This window comes from Drosophila suzukii, chromosome 2L (genome assembly GCF_043229965.1).
Source record: "Drosophila suzukii chromosome 2L, CBGP_Dsuzu_IsoJpt1.0, whole genome shotgun sequence".
Lineage (NCBI taxonomy): Eukaryota > Metazoa > Arthropoda > Insecta > Diptera > Drosophilidae > Drosophila > Drosophila suzukii.
Window position 1 is genome coordinate 4,083,170 of NC_092080.1, and position 14,281 is coordinate 4,097,450.

The 14,281-nt window shown below is 36.9% G+C and overlaps 3 protein-coding genes across 3 annotated transcripts; 2 read left to right on the plus strand and 1 right to left on the minus strand.

The window, feature by feature from the left end:
* Positions 1 to 6,693: 6,693 nt before the first annotated feature.
* Positions 6,694 to 7,453, plus strand: LOC108013203 (trypsin alpha). The gene has a single exon (XM_017078919.3). It carries the CDS (start codon positions 6,716 to 6,718, stop codon positions 7,451 to 7,453), a length of 738 nt encoding a protein of 245 aa, XP_016934408.3. The 5' UTR covers positions 6,694 to 6,715.
* A 3,457-nt stretch (positions 7,454 to 10,910) lies between these two features.
* On the plus strand, positions 10,911 to 12,096 carry LOC108005789 (uncharacterized). The gene is made up of 3 exons (XM_017069156.4): positions 10,911 to 11,520; positions 11,606 to 11,832; positions 11,895 to 12,096. The coding sequence occupies exons 1-3, from the start codon at positions 10,975 to 10,977 to the stop codon at positions 12,067 to 12,069; spliced, it is 948 nt and encodes a 315-aa protein (XP_016924645.3). The 5' UTR covers positions 10,911 to 10,974; the 3' UTR covers positions 12,070 to 12,096.
* A 66-nt stretch (positions 12,097 to 12,162) lies between these two features.
* On the minus strand, positions 12,163 to 12,901 carry LOC108012639 (Golgi-associated plant pathogenesis-related protein 1). Its single transcript, XM_017078065.4, has 3 exons — positions 12,633 to 12,901; positions 12,352 to 12,578; positions 12,163 to 12,298 (listed from the first exon to the last, which is right to left on the minus strand). The coding sequence occupies exons 1-3, from the start codon at positions 12,828 to 12,830 to the stop codon at positions 12,208 to 12,210; spliced, it is 516 nt and encodes a 171-aa protein (XP_016933554.3). The 5' UTR covers positions 12,831 to 12,901; the 3' UTR covers positions 12,163 to 12,207.
* Between the last annotated feature and the right edge of the window lie 1,380 nt (positions 12,902 to 14,281).

The following is a 14,281-nucleotide window of genomic DNA, read 5'->3' on the forward strand; positions in this document are numbered from 1 at the left end:
TTGTCCTGGATTGTGGTCACAGGGTTTAAAGTTTAAACAATTGCAGATTTGCCTTTTAATTGTTGTCTCCGTTTCGGTCCAGAAAGTAAGGGAAACATTTGGCAAACTATAGAGTTTGTAATGTAATTGCAGAAAAAGGAAAGGATTTTTTGGGTATACAAGACTTCCAAAAACAACATTATTTTAATAAACAATTTTTCATTAAAAATAAAAAAGTAAAAAAAAAATTTTAAAAATACTTTTAATACATATAAGCTTTTAATAGCGTTATGTATCTATTAAACTTCAATTTTTAAAGAAAATAAAAAAAGATAAATTATTCAAAGTCACTACGTTTATAGATTTTATTTTTTATTTCTACACCATAACGCCATAGTTTTACATATTTTTATTTGAGCAATTTAAGTTACAAAAATATTGCTGCACCCCAAAGTAAATGTTTCACACAACCCTTCAAATGCTTTACACCACTCAAAGGATGCTCAATTCGAAAGTTTGAACAAAAAGCTCGGAAAAATAAGTTCTTTCCAAACTCTTCTTCTCAATTTCTCAGTCGACTGCATTTGATTTCATTTCATTTCTCAAGCCAGCCACGACAGATGGCAAATAAGTTGCCCATACGCCACGTTGTGCACCACGCACACAGGCAAAAAAAATGGGAAAAAGGACGAAAAGCAGAAGGAGCTGCCAGGGAAAACCTCAAGAAATTCAATTCCATAACAAATGAAGTGCAAAACAGATGTCCAACTGCTCACAAATGTAAACTGCGAACTTTCAAATCGGGCAATGAAAATACAAACGGAAATTAAGTCGACTGCCAGCTGAAAAATAGTTAAAATATTCAATGTGACTTTTGACCTCTTGCTTTGTTTTTCCGGCGTTTTTTTCTATCTGCTCGCTGCCCCGGCAACTTAAATTTAAACAACTAAAAGCTTGTTTGTCTCCCTAGTTGGGCAAAAATGAACAACAAAGTCGCTGCAACTCGCAGAGCAACAAACTAAAACCCACAAAAACCGAAACCGAATGTGGATGATGGAGAGTGTTTGTGTCGATGAGACTGCGGCCGCATTTCGCACAAATATTGACACATGTGCGGGGGGAGGGTATGCGGTTGAAGCGGGAATATCCTCCAAACCCAAAACCATACCCATGCCCATCCACATCATGATCCCCAACTGGAGGACCCCACAAAAACCCAACCTGTCCCGGCCATTAGATGATTTATAGGTCAGAGATGCCAAACCGAAGTCGGAGCGGAAAACAAAAGCGAAACCGAAATGAAATCGAGGACCAGCAACTGCAACATCGATTGACAGGAACTGCAGCAAATAAAACTTGTGCACTGAGAGAAATATACGCAAAAATGTATACTAGTTCGCACTTAAATCTAGTTCTTCTTGGATTTGATTTCTTCATTTTCCAGTTTTATTTAATGGTATCAGTGAATATTTTGTATACGTTATATAACAAATTTTATAATATATTTAGATAGAAACTGCAGCAAAAGAACTTGTGCACTGAGAAAAAATATATATCCAAAGTCTATTTCGATTCGCAAACATATCAATTCATTATTGGTTATTAATTCTTTGTCTTCTAGTTTTACTTAATAGATATCATTGAATTTATTTAAACTTTATATATCACAATTTTAAGTATATTTTGATAGGTCAAGAACTTGTGCACTGAGAAAATATATATATATTTTAAATGTATTTAAAATTCGCAAATAAGTCAAATACATATTGGTTATTAATTCCATGTTTTATAGTTTTATTTAATAGGTATCATCGATTATTTTTTATACATTTTATAACACCATTTGTATCTATCTTAAACTCTTATAATTTTCTCCCTCTGTATTATTCGACTACCGAAAAATTGAAAAAGGCACTTTACCGACATGCCTTCAAAGTGTTCTCCTCCCTTTTCCCATCGTTAGTCAGCAGAAATTAACGAAAATTGCTCTAATGAAAATGTCTCTAGTAAATGTGGATTGCATTGACAGCAGTCAGGTATACAGGGGTATACATATATAGAGCAAATACTATATCTCCGATTCCACACATGTCCAGTCCGAGTTTGACAGCGGGAAAGTGTTAGGTTCCACTGGCATTGTTCTCAGCGTTCCTATTGTTGATTAATAATTCAGTCGAGGTCAGAACAATAGATGGGATAGATTGGGGTCAGGGTTCGCTGAAGTGTGGTCACTATAACGCAGCCTTGGGCACTGCCAGTTGGACATCGGGATGGGCGATATGACAGTCGATATGCAGAGAGCATCATCATTGTTCTACACGGGATTTAATGTCTTTGATTTCAGGGGGAGGCTTTTGTTCTATTTTTTTGGAAGTTTAACTTTTAAAGCAACAGAAAAATGGTACCATTTTAAGAGCTAATAGAAGATAAGTAAAGAAATCCCGCTATCGAGAATAATAATAATAACCAATTATGATATTATTCTCATTTATTCCTGATAGCAGAGATCCTAAATGGGGAATTTAAATATTTGTTCATATATTATAATTAAACGTTTGTACTGAAACATTTAAAGACTCTGTTTGTTAATCATTTATGATAAAATACTCGTATTATCCCTGGTAACAAAGGTCTGTTTTTAAGCCTTAATGAATAAAAAGAAATATTTATAAATATAGTACCTGTCCGTTCATGAAATGCGTTAAAATGTAAAGTAATCTGTTATTGCATCTTTCCTTACCTCAGATATTTTCAGTCACAATTTAAATATTCCCAAACCACTTACCCAATACCTTCATTCAGTTGGAATGTCGTTGGGTGCCTTTTTGCAACTTTCTCCTTTCTCTTCTCACATTCCCATAACCTGCTCCTTCTCTCCGCAGTTATTAACTATTCATAACTTTGTGAATTCAATTTTAGCAACCAGTTCTCCGGCATGTCCTCCCCACCCAACCCCAATCCAATCAAGGAATTCCCCCGGCTAGGATTGCGATCCCCGAGCTGGTAAACACTTTAAGGTGTCATATGTAGCTAATGTCCTGGCAAAACTTTGTGCGATCAAAACGAGAATGAAAATGAAACGGCAGAAACCCCAACCGAATCGAGGGTCTGACCAAAGCAGCAGGATATCGCAGGTGTTCACAGGACATAAATTCAAATTTGTAACACAACTTGTTTCGGACTTGGGCGAGTGGAAAAAATTGAAATTAAAAATTTGTGCTGTTCGAGGGTATGACAATAACAAGGCACCCACATCAAGCATTTGTCCTGTCGCCATTTGCCTTTCGCTCCATCTACATTTGTGTGTGTGTGCGAATGTCCTTCGTGTGCATATGTGTGCAACATTGTTGTATGAATATTCGTGTGGCACTCGCTCGTTTATTTGCTCGCATTACAATTACCAAAGGACCAAAAGGACCTCGCCGCCCGTACACGTACGCAATTTGTTTGCACACCTCCACCTCCAAGGGGAGCTGAAACAGCAGCAGGACCAAAGGACCACAGGACGAAAGGACTACAGAACTAGTGTTAGTTTGCCCAGTTATACAAACAAATTAATTTCGGCCAGACACTCGAAATGTTTAGAACATTCGGCAATGTTTGTAATTGAATATCATGCGGGGGGACAGGACGAAATTTCACTCCCGAAACGCCAGCCAGTGGGTCAAATTATGCAAAACTAATTATGATTATGCGATGAACATCGCATTGTCGATGGAACGTTAAGCAGAATCGAGGCCAGGATGTCACAATAATGCGTCAAATGACGCATGGCCAGGGTAATTCACTGGTGAATTCCATTACGGGGTTAAAAATGCTCATATTACACGAAAAGGCCCGAAATGTTCGGACATTTATTAGTGCCAACTAATTGGTGTTGGAGACAAATAATTGATAATATTGAACGATTGATGACGATGGCTTCAGCTTTCAAAAATAACTATAGTCCCTGGAGTAATTACTAATATTGACAGCAACTCACATTCTGCAAAATGATTTTATTTCGCAGATCATTTTGCAATTACAAACAAACTTTTGAACAATTATATGAGGAGTTATTTAACTTATAAGTACACTTTGTTGACTTGAAGAAAAGTATAAAAATATTATATACTCACTAAAACAATAACAAACGTAAAAAAAATGATATAAGTAATAACAACAATTACATTTCTAAAAATGTACTCATTTATATAAATATTAAAATAATAACTTAACAATTATTATTTATTCGTTTCATTCAAAACATGATATATTCATTAAATATATATACTAACATAACAATAACAATATATATAATAATAACAACTACTTCTTTAGATATTAACTTATTAAAATAAATATTAAAATTATTATAAATATACATATCAATAAATATCTATTTTTTTTTTCATTTTTCCTAAAAAAATTAAGGAAATACTTACCAAATCGTATGTTAAATATTTTTCTTTTGTTTGTAATTAATCAAATTAAACATGACATTTATATTAAGCAAACATTTGAGTAATTTAAAACCATGTAAACATACCTTTCAAAAAAAATAAATATATATACATCTGCTTTGTTTATCATATTTTATTTATTTGCCAGCGGAAGTTTTGAAGCTGCGCCTGTGAACAGGATATTAAAAGGACACGTAGTCATGCATGTAAAGTGCCGACGGTCACATATGGAGGCTGTCCCCTCATTTCCTCCCAACTTATCCTTTTTGGGTGCGGGAAAATTATGGACCAGTGAGCGTTTTGCCTGGCCATTGAAATAAAAAAAGTGCTGTGCTCATTTTAATTTTTTAAGTTTTCGCCGCAAACTTCTTTTGTGAACGCTGTCAGAACGTTGAGTGTTGAAAGCGCCTTTGTGGGCCACAGAGAGAATTTTAATTAAAACTCCTAATGAATTTTTAACACGAACTCCGGCGCAACTTAAAGAGCAGAAGCCAAACAGATAGAAACCGGGGGGACAATCCCCGGAGTCGAGTCAGCGAATTGCCTGTGGTTTCTTTGCCTCATCTGCTGAATTTCCTTCCTTTTTTTTTTCGTTTGTGGCCGAAATTATGACCACAAGAGCAGCGCCAAAAAGTCATCACGTGACCACACAATTGTGTGGTCAACACGTTGACCCCTTGATGACTTTTGGCTCACAGCCCGTGGACCCCTTATCCCTCGGAGATTTCGGTGCTAATGACATTTCCACTATTTTAATCTGCTCTCCCTCACTTGGCATTAATTAAATTGCAATTTCTTTTGGCTGTGGTTTTTCCATTTTCGCCTTTACAAGCAAAGAAGAAAGCCCATTTTGCGGCCAAAAGTTAAGGGAAATCTATGAAGATAAGCCCCCCAAACAACTTCCGATTAAATTGACAACCCAATTAGCTAAGGACCCTCCGGGTAGACCATAAATACTTCGAATATCCGGCAAACAAACAACACCAGAAGATTGCATAAATCTGAAAATGGAAGGGCCAAAAAAAATAAGATTGCCAGGATAACAAAGCGCCAAGGATGCCTTCCCTTCTGCATTAACCCGATGGCTGCTCTTGGCATTATTTAAAATCACAGAGCCTTCAAATTGCATTTTAATAGAATTTATTGCGCCGAACCGATTTCGCCAAACGAGAAAAATACCCGGAGAGGATGCGGAAAAAATTGTAAAAAAAATGGGAAGGGGGGATAACAATTTCGTGGGACTGCAACACTTGACTTTCCATGTTGTTTGAAGCAATAAAATGCTATTCTCAAGCAGTCGCATTGATATGCCGGCGAGAAAAAGGAGAAAGGAGAAAGGAGGGCACCGAAAAGGATACGATAACAATGCCAGCTCCTCCCAGCTGGGATCCTTTGGGGATCCTTCGGGGGGTTGAGGATAAGACCCGGGTTCTCCGTGCAGTCGAGCGCATCAATTCCGCCATTTCCATTCCACCATTCAAAATGCGAAATCCGTTGCCAGGACGCGGAGATGCACAAATGCAACACAAATTATTACTTGGCTTCGCTCCAGAATGTTTTAAATTACAATTTGCAACATATACATTTATACGTCTTGCACAGCAGGTTTTCCCAGAAGGGAAAAACTGGTGACGGAAAACGGGGAAAAACTGCTGCAGCCACAGGAAGCCATTTAGTTCGGCTTTTCACCCCCAAAGGCGAGGCCATAATTCTTTCATTAAAATCAACAACCAAATGGCAACTGTTGTCTGTCGCCCGGAAGATAAACTTTGCTGCCCACTTTTGTAAATAATTTATCTTCGCTGGTCACCACTGCGTATGCTTGATAATCGTAATTACCATAAGAGGTTTCCAAGAAATGGCCAAAGAAAAGTATTTCACGGGTAAATTAATGTTTGAAAACTCAGTTGGCACTGAAAAATATCTGTGTTGTATTCTTTTGTAATAGTTTCTTATTATTTAATTAGAAAAGGAAATGCTTGTAAGTACTTTTAACGTTTCTTATATTTAGTACTTACTTTATTTATTGACTTGACATGACTGTGAATATATCTGTATTAAAATCATTCTTTAAAATGGTATTAATGGGGTTAGTAAACAATAACTTCACCTGCTTACTCCAAACAAAAGCGTGACAGAACAAACAATAAATGCATCTGTTTATCCAAAATTATGGAGTTAAGTAATCGCCATTACAAGCTCTTAAAGCTCTCCAAGTAAAACTTCAGAAAGTGTTCTATATTAAATAAATTCAGTTGATATTTTTTTTCATCTTTACTACTTGCAAAAACAGAATGCTACTTCAAATCTTCCCCTTAGTTCTATCAATTCCCGTTATAATATCATATTCCCTGTTTGATGAACTACCCATAGCCATAGGAAAAGTTCCCTGGCAGACTTCGGTGCAAATAAACGGCAAACATCATTGCGGAGGAGTAATATATAGTGATGATATAATCCTAACTATAGCGGAATGTGTGAGAAAAACCCATGTGAAATATATCTCAGTGCGAGTGGGTTCTCCCTTGAAAAACTTGGGAGGTATTGTGGCAAATGTTAAGAAAAAGAGGATGCAAATAATGACTATACGAACCAGTGATGTGGTAATACTTCAGTTAAGCAGACCTTTAAAATTGGGTGGCAATGTTAGAGCTATTGAGTTGGCCACTTCAGTACCATCTCCTGGAACTAAAGCCACTGTTTCAGGATGGGGACAAATCTCAACCTTGGTTCCCTCATCGGAAATATTATTGAGAGTGAATCTTAAGATAGAAAATCAGATGAAGTGCACTGTACAGCAGGCTATAAAAGGAAGATTTCTAAATTTTGACGAGATCTGCGCTGCTCCCAGGGGCATTGTACCCCTCGCCTGTCAAGGATTCGTCGGAGGACCTTTGGTTTCCGGCAATAAGCTCGTGGGAATCGTTTCCTGTGATTTCCTCAATACTCCCAGTGTATTCGCCAATATTCCCTGGCTTAAAACATGGATTGATACCACTGCTCAACTAATGAAAACATTTAACATAGGATAATGTTTCTTAATAAACCAGATTAATGTAATCGGCACTGGTTATTTTTAATGCCATTCTCAAAAACATACATTTCAAGTGAAAAAATCTCAGTCGTCGAATAAAAAACTGAAAAGAAATCCCTGACAAAATAAGCCGTTCTCAAAAAAAAGCTACACAAATATTTATATTTACAAATTGTTTTCGTTTACCCATAAAATGTATATGTATTTTTTTTTGCCCGGTTCTTGTATTGCAAAATTGAAATTTAATTCATTTGCATTTTATTCTATGATCTGGGGAGTGCGGCACAGATGAATATTATTAATATGGCCCATAAGCCCAATAAATGCTCATGATTCCTCGCGTTGTTCCCGCCGTTGTTCTCATTTTGTGTTTTTCTGCTGCCGGTTGGCTGTGCATTTTTTATGGTTATGAGCCTTTTTGTAATGACCATTAAAATTGGCATTGTTATGACCATTGTCAGCCATGAGCCATGAGGGGTTTGACCCACTGTGGATGATGGAGCAAATAAAGCCAGGGTTGCAGGCGCGATCAGGAGGGGATTTAGCTTAAAGTCTTTTATTTCAATATGAACCATAATGCTAACAATCATACTTGTGGGACTATTACGATTCTGAAAAATCATAACGATTCTTTAAAATACTTTGTAATTGCATATCAAAGAGAGAATAATACGAAGAGAATATTTTCCTTTGCATTTAAAATTTAAAAGAAATCCAGTGTCTTTTTAAGAAGTTTAGTAACTGTTCCTTATATTTATTATAAAATATTCATAGTCGATTTAAAATAAAATTAAATTATTATGTTAAAGTATACTTATTATAAAATATTTATAGCCGATTTAAAATAAAGTTAAATTATTATTTAAGAAATACCTGAAAAAGATAAAAAATGTATTCCATCATATTTTTTAATTTTTTAAGCTTTGTCCAGCGAAAGAATTTCTTAAAAACGGATTTTCATCGTTGTATTAAGTTTTTAAAACACTCTATTTTTTGATAAACCTGGATAGATTTCAAATGGGTAATGCAACCCTGCTCAAATCAGCGGGAAAAGCAGCACCTGCATTGTCAGCTTAATAATTACAGCACACACACACACATTCTCCCCATGCCGCACGCACACTCGTGCAAAGGCACACGCACACTGGCAAACAATTGGCGTTGCATCTGTGAGCAATTTGAACATGGAAAATTCGCTGGCGAACTGAAAACCTGAAGGGAAAAACCTGCTGGAAAACTGGCAGACATTTGCACGTCGTCAGCGTCGACACATTAAAATAAATGAGACTTTTGCCTTAAAGCAGCTGCTGTTGCTTTTGTTGTTGCAGGTGCTGCTTTTGCTGTTGCAGTTGCAATTATTATTGCCGCTGTTGTTGCAGAAGCATTTCCACGTTTTTCCCAACGCCTTGAAAATTACACGCAAATTACAATGCATAACGAAGAAAGCTTTCAGAGAAAGGAACTTCCTTTTCGCCCTTCGACTTTCGGTTTTCCCACAGCCTCCCTTCGCTCCAGCCACGCCCCCTGACCTCATTTACCCCTGGTTAAAATGCAAAAAAAAAAAATGAGAAGTTCCCTGTCTGCTTAATTACATTGTAAAACTCATTGGCAGCCGGTAGGATTCATTGCCAGACCTTGCGATCCAAAGTTTTTGAACAAGCAATGGAAATGCCACACCTTTTGTTGCCCCATTTTCTTTTGCGGTAATTAAATTGAACTTTTGTCTGCGGCTTTTTGACAGTTGAATGCATTTAACCATTCGACAAGGTGTAAAATGGCACAAAGAGTCCTCCGTGTCTGCTGCGGAAACTGCGTAAAAACTTAATGGGAATGGCAATGTGGCTTTGTCTACCTAAAAGTGGAAATTTTAATATGGCATTGACAGAAAAAGTATCTTTAAGAAGTAATTTCTTTTTCATTTTTTGGTATTTAAACAAAAATATCAGAATTATTTAATGCTTTAATTATTCCAAATATTTTAAACAGCTGAAGTAAACCAAACCGCATTAATATAATAGGTCATTGTATTTTTGGGAAGCATAAATCTGCTTAAGAATTTAATAAAATGGCTGAGAATGTGTTTTAAAAAATTAAATTCTAGCAAATGTGTTGCCTCACCATTAATTTAATTTATTTTGGGACCTGACCCTGGCAACTTCAAAAAAGAATCACCTCTGGGAGGCAATATATGAAATCATCACGTACATCAGGACACCAGGGGGTACCCCTCCCCCTTTTCCCATCATTTGCTCTCCGAAATTAAAAAAGCGAAAATTCGCCATAAAAATTCATAGTATACTTTTTGGGGCCACCCTTATGATCACTTGTTCTTCTTCTTCCTCGCCTTTTCCTGTATATATATATGTGTGTGTGTGTTTGTGTGTGTGTATTTAAATTTATCCCAATTTTTTTCAGCTGTTGTTTTGAGCGTTTCTTCACTTTTTGTTGACTTGCTGTTGTTGCAGCCAGCTGGAATTTCTGTGGCATGCTGCCAACCAACTTTGACGTGATGCCAGTAACACGAATATCGTGTGTGTGTGTGTGTCTATGGATATTTGCCTTGGTGTGCTTGTCACTTGTTGACGGTGTGAAACTGAGGCCAGCAGCAAAAGTCGCCCGCCGTTCGGTTGTCGCCCCCAAAAGTGGTTTATTGGGTTAACGGCTACGGTTACGGGGGCTCAAAGTTATAGCTTCCGCTCTGCACAGATGGCAAATCCGAGAACTTTAATGTTTTGCGAATCTGTGTAGAGAGGAACACCACATTAATCTGATTTTGCAGAGATTTCTAGAGGTAAAATTGAAAATAAGCGATTAAAAATCGATAACAAATCAAAACAGGTTTGTACAGGAGAAAGTATCGCAATCATTGAAATAAAAAAAAGGGTTTGTAAGAAAAAGCTATGATAAAAAAATCTATAAATTGTTTAATGATTTATATGCTGTGATTTTGTAAACAATTTAAGCTTCCCTATTATTTGCTTACCTCATTAAAAGGCAAATATAATTTCACTGCCTAAATCAACCTAACGATCCAAACTCAAAAGCATTTAATCTAGAGATGGGAAATTGAATCATAAATATTTTTATCTCCATCAATTCATCACCATTCTCACAATGGCACCAAAACTCAGCGCGTAAAAAATTCCATTTTAATTTCCATGCCCAAGTGACAAACAGTCAATCAAAAGGCAGGCCAACAGTGGGAGGTCAGGGGTCACGGGGCGAAAGAGCTCGCTGTTGCCATAATTTCACCTTGACACCTTTGTGACCCGTCGCCACCCGCTGCTCATCCACGCCCACGCGGATATTTATGACAAAAATTTAAAATTAATGATGTGTGACGTGGAATTGTCGCCAAAAAAACGGAAAAAAAATATTAAAATAAGAAAAGGCAGGGAGAAAAGCGCTGGGATCAGCGGAAAGTCTAGGAAAATGTGGCAACAGCCATTCAGTTTCATTTTACTTCACAATTTTCCCCCCGAACATTCTCTAAAAATTATTATGAAAAAATAAAATTAAATGGAGAGCGAAAATACGCCAGAGAAATGTACTGAAAGAAATCACCCTCTCAAGGTAATTCAGCACAATGATGCCAAGTTCATTGCCTGCGATCTGAGGAATAGGGATTTGGGCAAGTGCCGCAGCTGCCTCACGCCTTTTTGCCAGAAACCTCTAAAGGTGTACCATAACTCCCGGAATTACCTGGCTTGCGATGTCACTAACTCCACAAGATCACTTCCTGCAAATCCTACATCAACGAAAAATAGAAATCTTAAAGAACAAGATAGTACATCTCTGTGGCATTGGTTGGATGGTACAGGATCTGTAGATTGCCTAGCTCCTAAGTGCAAAACATCTTCTAAATGTTCTACACTGACCAACAAGGTTGAGAAATGTGGGAACTCTTCATTGCAAGAGTTTGTTAAGCCAAAAATTCCAAAGTTTCGAACAAAGGCGTTTAAACTTTCTATACTAAAGGAAAACAATAAGTACCGAAAACTCCACAATGCCAGTCCCTTAAAAATGGATAAAGAACTATCTTCCTATGCACAGGAATGGGCTGATGTGGGTAAAAATAATAGATTGATTTTGAAATTCTTAGAATTCTTCAAGGCTTATTTGTTTTCTTTGTTTATTTTTTTTCCTTCAGCACCTGGCTGATCAGAATCTCCTGGAAACTCGACCTCTTCCTATTTATGGCGAAAACATATTGTGTGTCCGTAAACCACTCTTCTGTGTTGATAAAATAATGAAACTTTGGTACCAAGAGAAGTACAATTACGACTACTTTAAGCCAGGATTTAATCTATATACCGGACATTTTACTCAGATGGTTTGGCGGGAAACGGAGTTCCTGGGAGTGGGCGTGGCCTTCAAGTGTGTTTATAATACTTTAATCATCATAGAAAGCCTGTGTATTCAAATAACTTTACTTATAGTGATTCTCACATATGGATTGTGTGCAATTACAACCCACCTGGTAATGTAAAAGATCATTTCAAGGAGAATGTTCAGCCAAGAAAATTCCTTCTAAGCCATTCCAATCAGGAGTCCGACACGGAGAAAATATCAAGACCTAAAAATGTTCGATTTAAAAGAGAAAAGCGTATATAAATTTAATACTGTGTACTACTTCCAGTTTCGGTTAAAAATGAAAGAAACCGTTTTATTAGCCATAAATAAAAAACCAAAAACAAACTGGACCTATACTGCTTTTTTAATATACTTCAGATTTTGAAAGATAAATCTATTTTATGAGTTTTTAGGAGGCACATTATCTTTAAACAAACCCACAACATTGCCGGGAGGATTGTAATTACAAACCACCCACGTTCTATCCGCTCTGTAAACAAAAAAAATGTATTAAAAGTTGAATATCTATAGACTTTAACTTACTTGCGAGCCACACCCGAACCCATTTCCTTGGAGGCCTTCCAGATTAGCTGCGTAAAATGTCCGGCAGTAGGTGCAAATTGAGCCTTATTGAAGTCGTAGCTATTCATTTCCCGATACCACATTTCCACTGGAAGATCTCCGGTCACATCCATTCCACCGGAGAGGAAAATGTTTTCGCCGTACTTGGGATTGGGTCGATGTGCCATTATGTTCTGGTCCCGAAGATGCTGGTAATAAAGGATTTATTTATTAAATATATATTATAATAAATCGTATTCTACATTAGCCCATTCTTGAGCCAATTTATTCAACTCAGCATTTAGAGTTAAGGCCGGACAGCCATGCATAGCCCGATATTTGTTGGTGGTATTGAAGACCTCCTTGAGGAAGAGCTCATTGTTGCCCTTGGTATCCTGACCCCTAGGACCTGGAGTTCTCTCATGGGTTTTGGGTATGGGCGCTACGGATCTATTGGCCATTTTCTGTTTTTTTGGGGAAATAGGCCAGTGCCCAGGTCCAGTTTACAAAGTTTTCTATGATTTATTGACATTTCAGGCTGGGTAGCTTGATCAAAAATAAAAAGTAAGCTAAAAAAACAAAGTAAACAATCATTATTCATTTTCTTAAACTATGCAAGTACTATCCAACTATAACAATACTTAGTTTATGCTTCATAGTCTTAATATTCTCTTTTACTTTAATTTATCGATATTATCGATAAATATCGATATTATTAGATTAATCAATTAATCTTAATGGTCCTTGGTTTAAAAACTAACTTTAAATAACTATAAATACATTTAAAATTCAAAATTCCCCTAAGTCGTTAATCAGTCATGCTGTTTGCTAAACTGTCTGCTTACAATTGAAAACCCTTTCGACTCCCCCACATAATCTGGCCTAAACATCGGGCTTAAGATTGTGATTGATACCGCAAACACAGGCTGCGGGTGATGGGCACATCCGTAGACACAGATTAGACAGACTGTCAGGGGGCACTGTGGCCCCACAGACCCCCTCTCAGGCACATCCTTGCGAATCTGACGAATGGATTAACCAACGTGACGTATGAGTGATGTATGAACAAGGACTTCGGTTATTAATGAGGCAGCGATTCTTTCGCATGTCCCATATGCTTCCGCATCGGAGGTATAGGCAAATCAGGAGATACGAGTGGCATTAATTGCCGATTGAGTCGAGTTGAATAATGTGAGTTAACTGACATGGGGGACGCTTATCAAACGCCCGCAGCTCATGCTATTCATTACCAAATATGGATGTCGAAACACTCGGAATATTTAATTATTTAAGGTAAGGGAAGGAAGTGTGAATCCTTAATGGGCTGTGCAAATGCAAATCAATGGCCCCGCCAATGTCGCTGCTCCCGGCAGAGAGATTAAGCCAGTATCCCGATCTACATACAGACGGATATGGCCACAGGACAAGCTGACTCGCTGAAATTATCTTGTTTGCCGGAAGGTGGATGGATAAGGGGTCACAGGATTGCGTTTGATATACTCACGAACAGGACACTAAATTATTCCCCCAGATCATTGATATATGGGGATGTATGTAAACAGTAGATAGCACTAAGCTTAAAGGGGTTAAAAAATATATACTGTTTTGAGCTGTGAACTTTATGAAGTACCTGGATGATAAGGGGATTACAGATTTAAAGGTAATTTGTTGCATTGTTAATTGATTATTTATTTATGGTCTTGGAGATAATCAAATAGTTTTATTAAATGCTCTATAATTAGAATCCACTAGTCTATTTTGTTTGACATTTTATAATATATCTTTTATTAACATTTTGTAAATATTTTTTAAGAAAAAAAAATCATTTTAATCTTGGTCTTGTATCCAATCCAAAATCAACTAAATAGCTTACTAAGAGAATACCTTATTTAATGAAAAACATAAACAATAA

What these genes read in the sequence shown, in the direction of transcription:
- LOC108013203 (XM_017078919.3), top strand. Translation starts at nt 6,716, where the DNA reads ATGCTACTTCAAATCTTCCCCTTAGTTCTATCAATTCCCGTTATAATA.
- LOC108005789 (XM_017069156.4), top strand. Translation starts at nt 10,975, where the DNA reads ATGGAGAGCGAAAATACGCCAGAGAAATGTACTGAAAGAAATCACCCT. An exon ending in ATGCACAGGAATGGGCTGAT is followed by an intron (nt 11,521 to 11,605) that starts GTGGGTAAAAAT and finishes TTTTTCCTTCAG; the next exon opens with CACCTGGCTGATCAGAATCT. An exon ending in GGAGTGGGCGTGGCCTTCAA is followed by an intron (nt 11,833 to 11,894) that starts GTGTGTTTATAA and finishes CTTTACTTATAG; the next exon opens with TGATTCTCACATATGGATTG.
- LOC108012639 (XM_017078065.4), bottom strand. Translation starts at nt 12,830, where the DNA reads ATGGCCAATAGATCCGTAGCGCCCATACCCAAAACCCATGAGAGAACT. An exon ending in TGGCTCAAGAATGGGCTAAT is followed by an intron (nt 12,579 to 12,632) that starts GTAGAATACGAT and finishes CTTTATTACCAG; the next exon opens with CATCTTCGGGACCAGAACAT. An exon ending in GGTTCGGGTGTGGCTCGCAA is followed by an intron (nt 12,299 to 12,351) that starts GTAAGTTAAAGT and finishes TTTTGTTTACAG; the next exon opens with AGCGGATAGAACGTGGGTGG.